Below are 19,622 nucleotides of genomic sequence, written 5' to 3' on the forward strand. Positions count from 1 at the left end.
GTCTGGAGGTGGCTGTCGTGTGGATCACAGTGGCTAGGTCAGGGCGAGAGAGATAAGGAGCCAACTGCTTAGCTTGGCGGAGATGAAAAAATGCTGCCTTTGTTATAGCTGTAATCTGCGCCTCCATAGAGAGGGAGGTATCGAAGATTACACCCAAACTCTTAACGGACGGTGCTGGCACTAATTGCACCCCCGCAAGAGATGGGAGTTGCCCCCTCAATCCCATATCGTCCCGCCCCAGCCAGAGGACCTCTGTCTTCGAAGGATTTAACTTCAACCGGCTCCCATGTAACCATCCAGCCACAGCTTCCAAACATCCATGATACCCATGGGAAGCCTAAAAATAGGATCTGGGCACAACTACAGTCTCCCCACTTGTAATTCCCACATCAGAGGCATATTTGCCAGGGCATTTTTTAAACATATAAAGTGTGGTGGGGATTCTCCCCCTCAGTCCTCATGAATTCCCCCCCCCCAACCCCGTGAACTCAAAATCCTCTCCCTCAGTTGTGCCCTTTTAATTCTGCTTGGCCCCAGGTTATATTCGGGGAAAACAAAATTCGGATTTAGAAGTTGTTTATGTTTTCCTCTAGACCAGAGTTTCCCAAACTTGGGTCTCTAGCTGTTGTTGGACTACAACTCCCATCATCCATAGCTAGCAGGACCAGAGCTCAGGGATGATGGGAATTGTAGTCCCAAAACAGCTAGAGACCCGAGTTTGGGAAACCCTGCTCTAGACTGTGATTTAGGATTTGCCATTGTATTTTAAGCAAAACCTGGGCCTGTGCAAGTCATGTTGCTTAATTATGGCTGTTAACTTTTTGGAGATCAGAGGTTAAGCTGGGCACTGGCTTTTAACTTTACTTCAAGGAGGGAGAGGTTACCACCCTCACTACTTCATGACCAAGGAGATGGTGAGTGGGGAGGTTCAGAGGCTTTGTGGCTGCCAGGTGAAGACCTTAAGGATGTCACTGTGCCCACAGATGCTACGTTGGTGGCTGCGGGCTTAAGCAATACACAAACTTCCTGTTCAATTCTCATTTTTCTCATTGTTTCCAATTTTAGAAGATGTGTCATTTCTTAATAAGTTCTCATTACATATGAGACTTATAGATCAGATAAAGAGATTTGATGCTCTTTAACTGCTGAACTATTAACAGATTAGTTCTTAAATGCTAGCCAGTTCCTTATTTGTGCCAATTCTCCACCTTGTGGCAAAAGAATAGATTCTTGCTAAAGTACAGAGACCAAATGCAGGTGTGCCACTAGATGGCAGGCAACACCCACTTTTGCAAAAGGAGTGAAAATCAGAGAGCTTGAAGCAATGTGTACTTTTTAGCAAAGCCCTGTGTATTATTATTTTTTAAAGACAGAACCAACCTCTCTGAATATTATGTAAATGCACCCTTACCCTGCCACACGTAAGTAAATATAAATCAGATTTATACACCTAATTACTAACACTTCTCATGGATTCCAGCCCCTATTTCTTTTTAAAACAGAACCTTTCCTACTGCATGCGAAGTGTGATATTGTGTTTAGAGCCCAGTATTACCACCTACAGATTTGCTAATCAACACTCCATTGCCCCAGGAGATTCATAACTTCTTCCTGGTAGCACTGAGCTCAATTCTCACTTCGGGATCCTTTTTCTTGCCTTTGCCAGACTTCCAGTGTCAAGAAACATTTTTTTAAATGTTTGCCACTACACCAGACAGGAACTCTTTTGTAACAACATACAAAACATGCAAGCATTTCATACCTCAAATGGTGAAAAGGCTGTCTTTGAAATAGAATATACCCGTTTCTGCAGGCAAATAAAAATTGAGAATGTGTGATTCGTATTAGGGGCATGCAGTAATGATTTAAACCGTCATTCATTCCACTGTTTGCTCATTAAAAGTGATTCCATTTTGTTATCCATTCATTTGAATTTCACTGTAACCACTGGCAGCGCGGGAGAGGGGAGACTGAATCTCCCTCTCCAACTCGCAACTGCCATTGCTGCACAAAGAGAGAGAAAGCCTGCATTTTTAATTGCAGGCTCCATTCTCACTCTTCTCGGGGCAACACAAAGTAAAAAAATAAGCTTCTTTCCTCCCCTTCATTCTCCCCACCTGAAGAGAGAAAAGGAAGACCACAGCCTTTGTTTACCTCCTGCCTGCCTGAGGCAGCAGTAATACATACACAATTAAGTTTGCAAAGCTCATTCCATGCCGATCCTTTCCACTTTGATGTCCCACCTGTGTCCCTTGATCCACCTCGTTCCGCCCCACCCACCTTCGGTCTCACTCACTTACAGGCTCAGCCAAGCTACACTTCCACTTTCACTTTAGCCAAACCGTAGCCCAGACAAGCCACAGAAGAATAGACAGGACAGACTGGGGCAGCTCCCCAGCAACTGTTCTGTTCTGTTCTGCTGCTACTTCTCTCCTCCCTGACCTCCTATATCACTGAGGCAGAAATGATGGCATCAGTGTGAGGTATGTACTGACAGCCATAATGGTTGCTAGAGAGCTAGCCCAATTTATCCTACCTGTTCCTCTGTTGCTTGGCTGATCTGCCCTCCCACTTCCTTACTTGCCTACCTGGGCCACCTACCTGCTATTCTACCACCTGTTGGCAGCCATGCAAACTGCAGCATGATGACATCCTTCCAATTCTATTATGTAGCAAGATAAGTTTTGCATTTGCTTTGGATGAACCCTGAATTCCAAATTGGACTCTTCAGAGAGGGTTGTGACTTATCCAAAGACAATGTCCTTCAAGGGTGCCCAAAGCAAACCAGTCTCTCCCTGAAGCTTCAGGAACAAGTTGAAGGAGCACAAAGGCACGACACTGTGTCTGTGAAAATGGATCCATTTCCCCAAAAGTAAAATGCCAGCAATGTAAGTGAGGAGAGTATAGGTGTTTGTTTGTTTTTAACCTAAATGGAATAACTTTAATATGTCTCTCCTTATTTCCAATTACAATGCTTTTTGAAATGATTGTAGAAGGAGTACTGATATCTTCTTACTGAACTTTGTACCTGTGTGTCTGTGGCAACAGAGAAAGTTGCAGTGATTAGGGCATCCAAGAATGGCTTGAGAGGCAGCACTAACTGGGAGATGCCTGGTGCCCTACTGCTGCCTGCTCTGCATAGCTGTCAAGTGTCCCTTATTTGAAGGGACAGTCCCTTTTTCCAGCGCCATGTCCCGCTGCTGTCCCTTATTGATGGATGTCCCTTAAATGCCCCTTAAATGATGCCCCTTAAGTTTCAAAGGAAGCAGCTCCTCTCCCTCCCTCTCTGCCGGCCAGGGAGGAGGGAGGCTCCAACTGTGTTGCTTGGCTCTGTTGCTCACCTAAGAACGACTGGGGGGTGGAGCTTGAATGCCTTGTGTGTGGCTAGTTAATGCAAGCTGAGGGGGGTTTTGAATGCTGGACGCCATTTTGTTGCACATGCTGCTGCAAACTTTGCAGTGCAAAGCCAGACCGGGGAGCCATCTTAAGTTGAGGCTGCATAGGCCTTGTGGTGCATGTGATTCAGATTCTATTCAGTTGAACCTCTGGTTACAAAGTTGGTTGGACAGTGTTCTCGAAGCTACCAGCATGAGTTTGACCAGACTGCAGTAGGACAGGAAGACTGGAGTGCCTGGAACAGTTGAGGCTGCAGGTCCCTTATTTTGGCTGCTGGTCCCTTATTTTCAAGGCTGCTGGTCCCTTGTTTTCAAATCTGTAAGTTGACAGCTATGCTGCTCTGTGGGTGGCTGCTGGCACCAGCTCCCCAACTAGGTATGTGAAGTTCCATTGAATTCCCAGAATGTAAGTCAAACTCACCCAGCACTTACATACTGGTCATCTGGTAGAGTGAAGGGCAGAGCACCACTTTCCTGCTAAAGCAGGGGTTGGGAACTGGAACTGGCCAGCAGGCTAGATCCTGACCTTTCCCAACCACCACAGACCACTCTGACCAGTGGGATCAGTCACCATGGTAAATAATGTTTTGCCTTCATGGTTTGCTGGCAAAGGAAATGGAGTTTGCTGCCATCAACTGAAAACAAACCATACGGGTAAAGGAAGTCTTTCCACCTAAGGCTTCCAACCAGCTGGTTGGTGCTTAGTGCAATCCCTACTTTGGACAGAGATTGACTGAACTACAGTGTTCCTGATTGGGAGCTCTGCAGTGCAGCTGATTCCAGTCTCACTTGCTCAGAAACAATACACATTAAGGCTCTCAGTTGTTCCTTGGCAGTCACAACTTGAGCTGCACCACACCTAATGTTACATATGATATGTGCAATGGGATGTTTTCCCCTGCTGCTCCTCCTGCTGCACACCTTCTGAATCTGTTAGAAGGGTTCCCACAAACCCCCTGGAGAGATATGGGGAGGCTACAGAGAATGCACAGAGGGGAGAGAGTGGGAGACGTCCTGTTATGCCGGTAGAAATTCTCACACTGATGGGACATATTGGTTGATTTTCACCCAAATGGTAGCAAACAAGCAAATAATGAACAAACAAAACGCCAAAAAATGCCTACACTCCCTAACCTCTACACCTATCCATCTGAATTTTTTCCGGTTATGTACCTAGAGACATGTGCCAATTTATACAAATTCCACCCACCCCGAATCCCAAGGGGTAAGTGAATCTTTGTCTCCCAAACTTTAAAAACTCACATTGCACACACAAAATCTGAACCCATCTGTCTGTATGTTGGTAGGCTTCATTCTCTCAGCAGCAGAAATTCGGTCTGATTTCAAAAACCAAAATATTATATGCAATGATACTTTTAAAAAACAAAACACAAAATGTAAAGGCTAATTGTGTGTGTGCATGCAAATGTGTGTTCGCGCACACAAGCCCAGCACCTACTTGTCTGAAATTGGCTGGCATCATCCATAGGGACACCTGTGCCTACAATTTTCATCGAATCATCATTAAAATATTGTGCCTGTTTGTTGCTCTCCCCATTTTTGCAATGGGACTACGCAAAGCGCCGTATTTTCTAAAGAGATGTTTTGATTTGAATCCAATACATAGTGAGTTTCCTCCCAAGCAGTCCAAGCTGAATCATCTCACTTTCTGAAGTGCCAAAGTGGGATCAGAACTGAATTTTGTCTTGTATATGCCCCTAGTGATTTACTAATTCCACAACTTCTCTACACAGCATATTCCACCCACTTTTTATTAACCTGCAAGTTCCTTACTGATTGCTAAGATCTACATCTCTCTACCTCATAGGCGCCGACTCCATGGGGCCTGAGGGGGCCTGAGCCCCCTCAAAAATTCGTTTGGGGGGCTCTGCCCCCCCCAATAATTTAAGAAAATTATTAGTTATATTATGCTTTGTAAAATCACAAAATTATGTTGGTATTTTTTATTTTCCTTGTTTGACGATAGTTACCTTTTAAAATACATTCAGTAATGAGTTAAAACAAAGCCACTCCTGATCTAGAGAGGGGGTGGGGTTGCGGGCTCTCGACCCATCAACAATCTCGCGGGGCTGGTGTCAGCCCTGCGAGAAGCGGGGATTCCCCCTAGCTCATTAATATTCACCGCCCACGGCGGCAGCCAATCGGCTGCCGCAAAGGGCGGGCCCTCACAGGTTCACTTAAGGTCGGGGCAGCCCAGGGCTCGCCCCTTTCGTTCCCCCAGCAGCAGCGGTTTGGAGGTCTTGGGCCCCCCCCCAATATTTTTTATAAGTCGGCGCCCCTGCTCTACCTTACAACAGAGTATTCTTGAAACTAAGAATGCTAAGCTATTTGAAGCCCTTTCTCCCTTTCCATTCACATTTCATCAATCAAATAAAATTCTCAGTGGTAAAAAATTAAAAACAACAATTCAAACAATGCTTGAAATGTGAATTGTTAGGTTTGAAAAACATTACGGTTGGGCAGGTTTGTAAGGAAAGAGCAGACTGTTGCCATTACAGAGCAGGGAAATTCAGCATGCTGTGTCTTTGGGTTTGAAATGAATTAGCAAGAATTAAAGTGATCATTTGGCTGTGAGCATTTGGAGATGTCAAGGTTTGTAAAGGATCAGAGGACAGGGAATTAGTTTGCCCAAAACTTGCTCACATCACAATTCTAGAAATGGCAAATGCTGCCCAGTAGCAACAGACAGTTTCTTTAAAATGCAACATTTTCCAGTCTTGTTCAAAGTGCTTTTCTTACTATATTTATTAGCCTTGCTGCAGTGAGAGACAGCATGCAGCAGGTGGAACCAAAGCCTACAAGATCAGCTGTCAGTGCTTCCCTTCTCTTCCCCTCTCACTCACTTTCTCCCTCTCCCGTTTTGATAAAGAGTTCTAATGGTATAAAGAAGAAAACACCATTCAACATTTTGCTGATAAAAGCATGCATACCCACACATGGGCAAAGCCAGGAGTTTTGCTGGGCAGGCAGGCTCTTGTTAGGAGGGGACAGGCTTTTGTTACAGGGGCAGAACCTCAGATTTGTATTATTTTTAATAGATTTTGATTGATTGGGGGGTCAGATGCGGCCTGTCCCCCCCCCTTGCGATGCCCATGTGCCCACACACTCACACTCTGCAGCATTAGTGGACCATGTAAGAATCTCCTACCATGCTGACTCCATTACCAGCCTTTTTCTCTGCCTCAGTACAAGGCACAGATCACCATGCATCATCCTAGTTTTCCCAAGAGATCCCTGGAATACATTGTTTAATCACAGTTCGCCTCAGTGACTACTCACTTCAAAATGATAATGAATCCAAAATCTTGGACGCTTGAAGTAATGATAAAATGCTGCATCTGGTCCATGGATCTTCATAACTGCTGCATGCAGTGCCATAGCAAAATGGCAGAGCATCTGCTTTGCATGCAGACGGTTCTACGTACGAACAGACAGGTCCCAAACAGAATGTCTTGTGTGAAATTCTGGAGAGCTATTGCCAGCTAGTGTAGAAAATACCCAACTAGATAGACTCATGGGGTTTGTCTGTTCCTAATACCCAACCCTTTCCACCTTCCTCCAAGCACTGTCTCCACAATCTTCTACCTACCAATCCTTCCTCTGCCACCAATCTAAACCATCCATGTACTATATTTGCACTAGTCCAGAGGTCTCCAAACTAAGGCCCACGGGCCGGATAAGGCCCAAGGGACTCATTTATCCGGCCCACAGCATCCCCTGCCGCTGCCCGCTCTTACCAGCGCTGTGCAGCACGGCTGCCCACTTCTGGGTCAGAAGAGCACCGGAAATCGCTTGTGTGCATGCACAAGTGTTGTTTGCACATGTGCAAGCGTTATTTCCAGTGCACATCCGGGGCCGAGAAGGCCCATGCACATGCACACAAGCTGTTTCCGGTGCTTCTCCAAACCAGAAGTGCGCTGGAAATAGTGTGTGCGCATGCGTATGGGCATGCGCTCCCCTGCCCTCCGGCCCGCCACACGATCGGCGCTGGAGACACTGGCCTGAGGCGCGGTAAATTTGCTGACTAGTCTTTCATCATGCAGTCCCCACTGGAGGATTTGTAGTGCCACAAATATGAATTTGCATAAAGTCAGAGTGCAGCTCTCATGGGAGGTTTTGAGGTGCTTCATGTCAACCCAGAATTTGCATGAAGTCAGGGGACTGGAGCAAAAGAGAAGGCAGGTTGCGCAACAGTAGTGGCATAGGAGCAAGAAGGGGGGAACACTGAGAGGGGGAAAGTGGTGGGTCAAAACAACTGGAGAAGCCTGAATAGATGGGGAAGGGATACGGCTGCCATACGTCTGGGAAATAGAGTCTGGGAGGAAATTCCCTTCTCACTGTAATAGTTTTAAACCACCACTATTTTCCTCTCAGTGTTCCCCCCTGCCTGTTCTACTCAAACCTTTGTCGTTGCTTAAAACCACCACTCTTTTCCTCCCAGTGCCCTTTCATTTCTGCCATTGTTTAAAACAGCCACTATGCCTTCTCAGTGTCACTGCTTTACTCAAACCTTTTCACTCCTGGTACAATCAGCGGCAGAGGAAGCCGCTCAGGGACCCATAGGGGCAGGATGAGCACCCCACAGGGGTGGAGCACACCATAGGGCCTCCAGAGTCTGCCTGCCTCCTCCCACTCAGCCGCCCTACAGCTGGGGGGGGGCAGTGGGAGGACCATTTGGGCAGTGCAGAGCCTGTGTGTGCCCAAGCCACTGCGTCTCTCCCAGGAGACGCAGTGGCTCGGGCACGCTGCAGGCCCCGCGGTGAGTGCCACCCGACATTTTGTCACCCCCCTCAGTGATGACACCAAGGGTGGCCCCCACAGCCACCACAAGCCCTTTCCTCTGACCCTGGGCACGGTGTGCTGTCTTTACATGAAGTTCCTGTTTCAATTTTATTATTGGAACATGTATTTTATGAACAACCAAACACCCATATACATCCAATATCCATCATTTAATCTTCCCTAATTGAGCAAGCTAACAGATGGGCTTGTTCTTAAGAATCTATTCATCTTAAAAATACAGAGACATATAGCTACAGAATTAGGAGGGCTGTAGAATAGGGAGGAGGCATGGAGATGGGGTGGTCTCTGTGCAAGAGGGAGGTTTTAAAAAAAAGGAGGCAGGAAAAGCATGGTGAAGATGAAAATGTGGTGTCTTTGCAAAGGAGCTGTAAAACAGAGAGGAGAAGGCAAGGAAATGTGAGTCGTTTGTGTACAATAGGTAACTGAGAAAAGAAGGGAGGAGGAAAGAGAAGGAGTGAACAGGGAATACAAAGCAGGGTTGTAAACAAGGAGGGAAGAAAGTGTGGGAATTGGGTGAAGATGAAATGAGGGGGTATGAAATGGGCTGCAGAATAGGAGGTGTGGCTTCATAGTTGGGCAGAAGGTGAAAAGGGTGCTCAGTAGTTACAATGTGTGGTAGGGGAGAGATGCAGGACCATGGGCTGCAGAAGAGGAGGTGGGAGAAGAAGGCTCAGACATGGTGAAAACTGGTGAAATGGGGCTGTGGAATAGAAGAGAGAAAGCTGGGATGATTTATTGTTTGGTCAAACAAGTAAATTTCATTGTGGAGGGTTTGGTGCGGGGTTGACAAGTGGAGTGGACAGGGTGGCAAATCCCCATACACGCACACAATGTGTGGCAGCATTGCCATAACTGCATTACAGTATAAGATACCAAAGACTTGCAAGATGGTAGGATCTGTCCTGGGTAGCTTGCATTGGAGTTGTTTTTCTTATTTTGAAATTTTATTTGAACCAGAGATGGCTATTGAAGGAAATTTGAACAGATGCTGACATAATTTCTAGGAAGCCTCGGAGAACTATTCATGCATCCATTCCGGGACACTGATTCATGCTGCTCCTATAGAAACTGTATTTCATGCTGCTGCTTTTTGTTTTCCCCGCAGTTTCTTAAGCTTTTTGCTATTTCTCCTTCAAGAAGATATGACTCATGTTAAGTACAAGAGCTATGGGTTCAGGGCTAAAGCTGTGTGAGTGGAAGACTTATATTTGAAAACTAATAGCTTGGTTTCTTGTAATATTTTATGGTAAAGTAGGGCTTAAATCAGATTTGGGTTAATTATTAGACCACTGGAATGATGACAGACTGCTAGGGCAGCTTACTGTAGACTTAGGCCCCATCTGCATTATACATTCCCAGGGCAGTTTAACAATCAAGCCCTCTTACCAGGGAACTCTGGGAAATGTAGTTCTGTGAACGGAATAGGGGTCTCCCTAACAAACTAGGATTCTTTGGTGGAAGCCATGACTGTTTAATGTAGTATAATAATACTTTAAAGGCATAGCGCAGATGGGATTTCCGTGCTGCTCAAGTATGAAGGTTTTGTAAGTACCCAGTTGATGTATTCCACATCAAAATAACACTCCATATTATTTTCGCATTTAATCAGATGTACCATTTCCAAACAAAAATCTGGTAAATTAAAAAACAACAACACAGAAACAATAACTCCAGATTAAACAGGGGATTTGGAGAGAATGAGATAACATTTTGATGAGGATGGTGCCATGTGGATGCTGGGGGGAAAAGGTTGCATTTATAAGTAGCATCCACAGTTCTGCCCCATGGAAATGCCCTAAATCTTCTTGACTCAGTACTAACTTCAATAAGCCATGAAAGCATTGGAAAGCAAAAGTGTACTTAAAGAAAGTGAGCAGTCAGAGAGAGAGAAATATCCATTCTATACATTTTGTATGTTTCTTGAATATTCAAATAGGTTTCCCAATGTTTATCTTAAGGATGCCAGCTCAGTTGGTGGCATGCTTAATAATGTCGGAATAATGTTAATAATCTCAGCATGTGTACACTTGCAATATATACTGTTTGGAAATTGTTTCATACCATTTTAGTCTTGCAGGACAAATAGGTCCAAGAATTCAGTTGTCACTGTTGTCATGTTGTAGCAGCATTTCCTGTCCAACAGTAAAATTCTCTGTAGTAGAATTCACATAACTAGGATTTTGATCCAGATGTATATGTGTACAGCAGCTAAGACAGTGCTCCTATCCTTGTGAGTTTATCAGCAATCTTACTAATCAGCTGTTTTGTGAGGAGGGGGCAGGAGGGGGTTTAATTCAGTCCTCCGCTCCTCCACCCAAATACTTCATCAATAACAAATATCCTTTTTTTCTGAGCAGGGCTTCCTGCATACAGTCTTGGAAGTTAGACCGGGGAAGAGCACTTCATAGAGCATTTTTTTGGCCCCACATTTCTCTAGCTAGCAAGAGAGTCTTCAGAATAGCTGAGGTTCAGGTTGGAGCAAAGGATTCTATTGGATTTACATAATGCAAAATGCAACGTCAACTGACTCACAGGCATATATTGCAGGGTGTATAGAGCTGCCACTACAGGGAATACCAAACGGAGTCTCTGCCTGGAGATCATTCCAGGCAGGAGAGTAGCAAATGGGAAGCTGAATGAAAGGACGTCCGTCGTGTTAGCAGTTAATAGTCCTGTTGCGATTCTGCATTATTTGTTGCTGCGGCAGTGAGCGCCTTCCGTTTCCCCCACCCTTGTAAAAATCAAAGCTTTGCTGGCATTCCCGTTGCTCCTCCCCATAGGACTTGCCCTGCAGGAGCACAAACGTTACATTGAAATAATTCCCCCTCCCGATTACCAGATAAATAATTATGCAACCTCCCCTGGGACTGAAGGCATTTGCTGATTGGTTCCATGTTTTATTGATTAGAGTGCTGTGATGAATCTGCCCCGGAGGAGCCAGCGTCTGGCTGTAAGCAGACGGTCGTCAATGTGCAGAATTATAACGAGTCCTGGCATTCAAGGGCCACCACACACAGGGAGAGCAAACAGGTGGACCACACTGCCTCCCAAGGAAGGGAGGAAGGAACAAAAGCCCAAAGAGAGAGCCACTGCTCAGTCTCTCCTTCTGCCCCCCGCATGACTTTATGACAGTAAATGGGGACCAGTCCTTAAAGGGAGGCTGATAACTTTTTCAGTAGCTTGTGATCCATTCCTTGGTGGGAGAAACAGTCAGTTACCAGCAAAAACAGGTATCAATCCCAACTCCACCTTCTTCAACTCAGTGTGATGCTGGAGGCGGATTGCTGTTTGTTCCAATTCCAAAGTAAAGAGTGTGCTTTCCAGCAGAAAGCTGTGGGGCAAACTGATCATAGCTGTGCTTTCTAAGCACAAGACAAGATGAAGTGTGGATGAACCCTAATTCGCATGATAATGAAACTTACATGAGGAAAACATTTTTATCTATAAATCCTTTGAACAGCTTGCATCCTACATACTGCAATGACCCCCTACTCTCCTGTGCTCCGGATCAGGGCCTTAACCACACCATCCATGACTTATGGGGATTTGAAGGATTTCTTAGTAGCTGTCACACAACACTGACTGAGTACAAACAGATGATTCTGAGGTTGCCCTCCCATCTCAAAGTGTCTATCATCTTGCATGGTACATATTTGGCATATACGATAGATAGATAGATAGATAGATAGATAGATAGATAGATAGATGATAGATAGATGATAGATAGATAGATAGATAGATAGATAGATAGATAGACAGACAGACAGATAGATGATAGATAGATAGATGATAGATAGAGATAGATGATAGATGATAGATAGATAGATAGATGATAGATAGATAGATAGATAGATAGATAGATAGATAGATAGATGATGATAGATAGATAGATAGATAGATAGATAGATAGATAGATAGATAGTAAGTAGGTAGGTAGGTAGATTAGATAGCCTTATGCTTTAAAAAGCAACATATTGTTGTCCTTTTCCTAAAATCCTTGCCAGGCAGGCCATTCAGTGTGTGTGTGTGTGTGTGTGTGTGTGTGTGTACGTACAGTGGTACCTCAGTTTTCAAACGTCTTCATTGACAAACATTTTGTTTTTTGAATGCCGTAAACCCGGAAGTAAATGCTTCGTTTTTCAAACATGCTTCGGAAGTCGAACATGCCACTCAGCTTCCATGTTGAGTTTTCCATATTGAGTATTCCGTATTGAGTTTTTGGTTTTCAAACGTTTCATAACTCAAATGGTCTTCTGGAACGGATTACATTCAAAAACTGAGGTACCACTGTATATATGTGGATACAAATCTGAGCTCAAAATATTGAGGGGTTGGACTCAAAAGGAGATAATGGATAGGATTCACTTAACAAGCCCCGTTGGCAGAAGCCCTGCGCAAGGACTTCCGTTTTTGTGATGCAGTTCTCCAGTCCCCAGTTGGTCTGAGAATCCCTGGAACATTTTGTGTGGGAAGAAGAAGGGGGTTGTTCTGTCTGGCAAGCGACAATGCATATGCAAATGGAATATTTGTCATGTCAAATTCCACCCAACGGCATTTCTCTCTCCTTCGTATATCTTCTCATCTCTGGAAATGGTTAAAAGGCATTTTTGGGTTGCCTTGGGTAAGTTAAAGTGACTAACAAATTTAATAAACAATAATAAATAATAAGAGCAACACATCTTAACTACTCCCATTCTGATTTCTCCTAGCAGGAGACACAAAAAATACAGGGGCAGGGGAGACGGACCTTATCTGCTAGAGTGTGGTTTTTCCTTTGTATTTCTCTTCTTGTATAGTTTGTATGTAATCCCCCACCCCCTATTTTTTGTCTTCTTTCTCTCATCCCATAGGACCTGGTACAGGGATAGCAGGCAATGGATCAATGTGTCTGGCCGTACCACTGTGGCTCTTGGCAGCTTCCGTGCTCTGCCTACTCAGCAAATGTTAATAACATCCGAATTTTAAAAAAAGGAAAAAAAATATAAAAAACCCAGCAACAACAAGAACAACAACACACAAAGCAAAACAAAAATATGTGTCATACAGGAGACAGAGCAAGAGAGAGAGCGAGAGAGAGAGAGAGAGAACGGGGGAAAGGACAGTTTCTTTCACAATTTTATGTGTGTACCGCAACAAAGGGGGAAAATTTCAGTGAAGAAGATTCAGCAACATTTATTCCAACAAACTGTCAAGTCACTGACCACCCAGGAGTAAGGAAGCCTAGATGGATCACTCTGTGGAGACTGGATCCTGCCAAGGATGCCAAGATGCTGTAAAAAAGAAATATCAACAATGAAATTATTGTTATTTTCTCCATTCCCTCATATCATTTCTTCCTTCCTTCCTTCCTTCCTTCCTTCCTTCCTTCCTTTCTTCCTTCCTTCCTTCCTGGAAAGAGATGGCCTTTGCTTTGGTGTTGATAGTCACAACATTTTGATTGGCATGCTTATTTCTTAAATTGATACTTAACCTTTTCAGATTTCCGGCAAACAGTGATGCAGATTTCTGTAGCTACTGGTGTCCCATGAAGAAACTCCATGTGGTCTTTTGTTTGCTGCTTCCCCTATTAAGCTCTCCCATATTTTCCTTTGTACCTGAAGCCCACAATGTTTTGATTATGCCGAAACATACCAACATTACTCATCTGCCCTCTTGTTCTTAACAGGCCTCGCTTTCTCTCATAAGTGTGTGTGTGTTCACAGACGGGCAGGCATGGGTGTATCTGTGTGCGTGTCTCTCTCTCAAAAGCATGCAAAGGGGGCAGCCCCTGTGTACATAAGCTCATCATGCTGTAGATAATGACTTGCTGTGTACATGAGTTCAAACATTAGCTTGGATGTGAACGCAGGGGAGCAAGGACATGAGCAAAGTCTTCCCCAGCAAAATTTTGCCTCAGCTTCTTTTTGTGATCCCAGTTTTGAGGAGCTGATCCTTAGCCTTCTCCTGTTCTCCAGCTGAATTCATCATGGTAGCTTTCAAATGGAACGTATATATTGTCCCTGTTTAACTCTTCAGTTTGCTTTTATCAGAGCAGGACTGGCGAGCCTCCAAGGCCATAGATAGCCAAGTCCCAAAGAGGCTGCTGAATGAATTATATGAAGATTTGAGGGTGTCAAAGTCTGGAATGAGAGAAGGTTGAATGAGATTAGATCTATTACATCTCACAATGTGGACAAATGTTTGGTAAATTTCTTGTAACTGCATAGCCCATTGTCCAGAGGGCTTGTTCTGTCCACTGCCCTCAGGCAAGGCAGCATCAGGATCTGCTGAGTGGCTTGGTCAAGGCCAAGCAGGCTCTGTGCATAAAAGACCAGTGGTCTGGAGTCAAAGAAATGAGGGAAATCAACAGAATCCAGGAGGTTCATCAGAAGGTCCAGGAAGCCAGAGAGATTAACTTCAGGACAAAGAGAAGAGTTCCTGAAGAAAGACTGCTGCAGCCTGCAGATCAGAGTTTCCCAAATTTGGGTCTCCAGCTGCTGTTGGACTAAAACTCCCATTATCCCTAGCTAGCAGAACCAGTGGTCAGGGTTGATGGGAACTGTAGTCTGAAAACAGCTAGAGATCCAAGTTTGGGAAACCCTGTTGTAGGTGCAAATTATATTGCACCAGCCACTGCTACTTACAGCATGTGTAGCTTGGCTACACAAAGCCCTAGCATTGCTCTATCCCTTGGTCTTTATCCTCCAGCCTTTTTGCTATGCTTAATTTGCACTGGTGGGCATCTTTTCTGTGTGTGAACTGAAATAGATGTGGTCAAAGTCAGGTGACCCTGGTAACTGGGAGATCTCAGACTTCATAGGATGACTAGAGGAAAGCAAAAAAACCAACCCTCTCCAGTAGGGATTTTATCTCACAGTGGTTCTAAAATTATTAATTTCGTGGTTAGTAACCATTATGACCCCTGAGCCTGATCAGCTTTCCAATCTTTTTTCCCCTCTGATTAGAAATCTCAGGAGGGTGCACTGTACTCAACACTCAGCAATACATAATTCTATAAAGTCAACTTTCTTATAACTATGGTAAAAACAAATAGAAATCTGCCAGAAAGAACAAAGTATTTCTATTACTACCATCATTTTGACTTTATACCCTTCAAATAACCAGAAATACACTTAGAACGTTTCTATGGTTTGAAACTTAGGAAAGCCATCTCCCAAAACCTGAGCAGAGGTCTCCTTGCAAAAGGAAGTTTGAAAAAGGTTTGACAGGCAACTACTATCCACTTGGTGTTTTTTTAGTGTAAACTTTTTCTCTTTTATTTTTTACTGTGCTTGGCTCTTGGCATTCCTACCACAGAAGTAATCCAAGTGCAGGAGATTAATTGGACGCTCATTATAAATTGCAGATGGAGATGGAGAAGAGATTGTGTGTCTCAAGCCAGGTCACTAAGAGGGGTCTGTGCATCCCTGGTGTGAGTTGGAACCTTATCTTTCAGTAATTGAGTCACCTTTGTTTATTTCAGTACTTTACTTGCACTGGTTTGTCATTGAAAATTGGGCAGATATGAAACTAACAGTTGCCTGTAATTCCCATTCCTGATGCCAAATATCCTAGAAAGGGCAGGCTGAACTACTTATGAATTCCTGGCCCAAAGAGGCTGCCTGTAATTTTTAGAAATTGCAAGTGTAACTGGCAGCAGGAATATAACATGAATATAATATGCCCATGTCATGCGTTGATTAAAGGAAAACGAGTGCCCTTCATAGCTTATTGTCAAACCCGTGGTAAAAGTACCAGCCTTTTGCCCCAGCCACAGATTTGGCTAGACCTCACAAGTGCAATCCAATTGCATGGTCTCAGTTTATCCATAAAAGGGGTGGGTTCCGAAAAACAACACTAAGATTGATATAAATGTTTCTTTCTCTTTGGGGAATTGTAGATTCCTCATCTACAAGGATGCAGTGGGAGGGATGCAGGAACTGCATAAGGGAAATCTACTCTTCTAAATTGCCCAGTTCCACATCCATAGTTTTCATTCCACTGAATTGCTAAGCAACAAATATCTCCTTTTCTCAATCATTTCAAATCAGCATAACTAAACTGTGGCATCAGCAGTTGTAGAAGCTGAGTGGTTCTAACCTTTAATGCAATTCCTGTATTAGCAAAAGTGGTCATTTACGGGTTGGAAATACAGATGTAAAGTGTGTGTGTGTGTGTGTGTGTGTGTGTGTGTGTGTGTGTGTGTACATGTGTGTATGCATGCTCTCTCACATGCATTAAGTCCTTCTTTTACTATAATGAGTACCAGCCGTTTACAAAAAGCTCCCTGTAGCTCCATGCCCACACAGCAAGACAGCTCTCACCTTGATCAACAGCATGGCAGAATCCCCTCCTGCTGCTTTAGCGATTTATTTTCGCTGAGGTCTGCAATTTGGGGCAGACTCAGACAGTCAATTAAGCAGCCATCCAGGCTTCTCAGTACCATCCTTCCAAGACTTGCAATTTACTGTTAGACAGTTAGTATTCTGCAAAGGTAGGAAGCAGAACCGAGAAGTAAGGGGTGGTTGGAGGGTGAGATACAGACAGGAGAGAGCATTCAGCTCTTGGGGAATACCCAACACTGAATTTTGCTACAGTGGCATGGGTCTGACGAGAAATAAATTTACAAAGCAATCCTTCTCACATGCACACATTGTGTGCCTTGCAAAAAGGCAAAAACTGCTGCTGCTGCTCAGATAGAATGAATCTCCAAACCACAGTTTAGTTTCAGAGAGAGCGAGAGAGCGCTTCCTCGTCACTCACATAGAAAATTGCTCCTCATGCTTTTGTTTCGCAGGTAAGGCTGAAAGCCTATGGTCCCTAGGAGGGCATCACATGAGATAACTCAGATCTGCCCATCTGACTTCTGACACAGAGATTCAACATCAAAGAGGACAATTCAGAGTGGGATGAGCCTCCCTCTCTGACAGCACCGGCTTCTTCAGTGCTCAGACCCGACTGATATCAGAGCTCCAGTGTTGAAAGGGCCAATAGGGGTTGTGCTGAGAAGCAGCTGGGGTCCGAAGGATCCTGAGCCCTCCCAGTCAACTTCCAAGAGTCTCGAAACTTCTCTCTCCACTTTCTCTCCCTTTGGAAACAGTGGGAAGAAATGTTAAACTAACAAGCAAACAAATCTGAGAAACGGAGCAATAGAAAAGGTGCCTCTTCCCTCACTTCCATCCTTCTGGCAAAGCCTGGTAGGGTATTGGCTGAAGTAGTTAAACCACATTTCGTTTCACACACACCCACACCCTTAGGATTGCAAGCTAAGTGTCCCAGACCACTACTGCAGGAAGCTACCATGTGGTCACCAAGCTGGATCATCCCACATAAATTCTGCTTTCTGAAAACTGTCTGAACAAAAGTACTGCTAGTGATTTGGCCAACACTTCAAAAAGGTGTGCTGGTTGTGTGTGTGTGTGTGTGTGTGTGTGTGTGTGAGAGAGAGAGAGAGAGAGAGAGAGAGGGGGGGGGGAGAGAGAGAGAGAGGGAGAGAGAGAAGCTGTTTGGGTGAAAAAAATCCACTGTGACTTGGGCTGGTTTTAATTGCGCCAGCAAAAACGCTTCCTTTTGCTTGGATTGTGGGTTGGCTCACTTGCCATGGCTTCTGGTAGTATGTTGTTTACAGAAATGGCATAAATATCTAGAAGCAAGGGATAGGGATTACTTGCCAGGCTTATACATATAAATGCATGCAATGAAATCCACCCATGACCATGAGAGTAAAAACACATGTGTAACTGCATAGGAGGAAATGACTCTGGGGATGTGATTTTAAGTGGGAAAGTGATGGATGAGGGAAGTGTTGAGTACCCCACTGGTTCTCTACTCCAAATTGCTCCTTCTGAATCTGTTTTTTTCCCACCATACAAGAAGCAGCTGCTGGGATTTTATTGCACATTTGCATGTAAAATGCCCCTCTACCCTGAGCTTTAAAGAGAAATTTGTCAATGAGTTTTATTTTCAGACCTGAAACAACTTATCCTGCCCAACACTACTGGTACTGAAACTTGCCAGAAGTCAGATATATGATTCCCTATATAATTAATTAGTTCATTAAGAAATTAATTGCCTTATACAAAAAGTCTCAATGAAATAAATAATGCACACAAAATATGAAATATACAAATTTTTAAAACGCAATAGCAGCAACCCACTACAACTGATAGAATTGTATCTGTAAGTTGTATTTTAGTTATTCTGCATTGCCTTCTAAAATTTTGTGAAAGGTGATGAATAAGCGAAATAAATAAAACAAATAATAGTAGTATAGGGATTCAGTAGCTCAAAATAGGAGTCAGGAAGGATTCATTTCATAATAACAAAGGAAGTCCAGAATACCAGGAGCTTGAGATAAAATAGTTGGGGATGGGGGTAGATTTCTCTCTGGGTTTCAAGTGAGAAATATATTATTGTTCTGTTTTAACCCCTTGCTCATTCCAGCTGGAAATGTAGGATCGGGGGGGGGGGGGCTGTCAGTAGGGATCCAAATACACACACACACTTACTTCCCTTCTTTCTGAGAAACATCCATCACAATGAAGGGAAATTCTGGGACAAAGCACCTGAAATAGAAGGTTTCTTTAATAATAATAATAATAATAATAATAATTTTTTTAAAGAAACTGAAAGCTCCCTCACTGTCCTCCCTTTTCTCAAATTGAGCTTCTCCGGTGAGGTACTTGCCATTGAGGAAGGGAGAAGAAGCGATGTTGAATTCTTGAGGTCCGCCCCCCCCCCCAAATTAAGCACTTGTCTTCCTGACAGTTCCTGATAGCTTCTTTCAGTGGATTTCAGACCTCATACACAGAGTCCTACATCACCCTTGGTTTATATGCTCATCAAATAAGATTATAATATCCCTATTTTATTTTATTTTATTTTATTTTATTTTATTTTATTTTATTTTATTTTATTTTATTTTATTTTATTTTATTTTATTTTATTTTATTTTATTTTATTTTATTTTATTTTATTTTATTTTATTTTATTTTATTTTATTTTATTTTATTTTATTTTATTTTATTTTATTTTATTTTATTTTATTTGTAGCAACATTGGAAAAGTGAGGGAAAACATTTACCTAGGAGCAGGGTGCTGGGGCGGGGGGGAGAGAGAAAAGGGTGCTTGGATGTACTTGTCTACCATTGTGGCTTGGTCCCTGGCTAAGGATACAAATTCCACTTCCTCATCCCTAGTGGCTGGTTTGCAATCCATTTTTTTCATGCAGAAAAGTTGTCAGAAGATCACTTTCCCCCTTCACTTTGCCATAGCGAAGTGGTCCTTCTGTGATATGGCCTTCTGAAATAAGTCCACAATTTACTTTTAGCATTTTCAGAATCTGGATAATTTTACTGTGAAAAGATGCTATTTTATCAGCCCAAAAATGAAGGGAAAATTCACTTTCTGGTGACTTTTGCAACT

The 19,622-nt window shown here is 43.6% G+C and overlaps 1 protein-coding gene across 2 annotated transcripts in view; it reads left to right on the top strand.

The window, feature by feature from the left end:
* LSAMP (limbic system associated membrane protein) overlaps positions 1–18,942 on the top strand; it is a 444,446-nt gene extending 425,504 nt beyond the window's left edge. For both annotated transcript variants that reach the window (XM_081859795.1, XM_081859796.1), the window contains one exon: positions 13,070–18,942. In XM_081859795.1, the coding sequence (XP_081715921.1) occupies positions 13,070–13,167 (98 nt within the window). In that variant the 3' untranslated portion in view covers positions 13,168–18,942. The remainder of the gene's footprint in view (positions 1–13,069) is intronic.
* The last annotated feature ends 680 nt before the right edge of the window (positions 18,943–19,622 follow it).

This window comes from Podarcis erhardii (genome assembly GCF_964252035.2).
Source record: "Podarcis erhardii genome assembly, chromosome: 4".
NCBI classification, from domain to species: domain Eukaryota; kingdom Metazoa; phylum Chordata; class Lepidosauria; order Squamata; family Lacertidae; genus Podarcis; species Podarcis erhardii.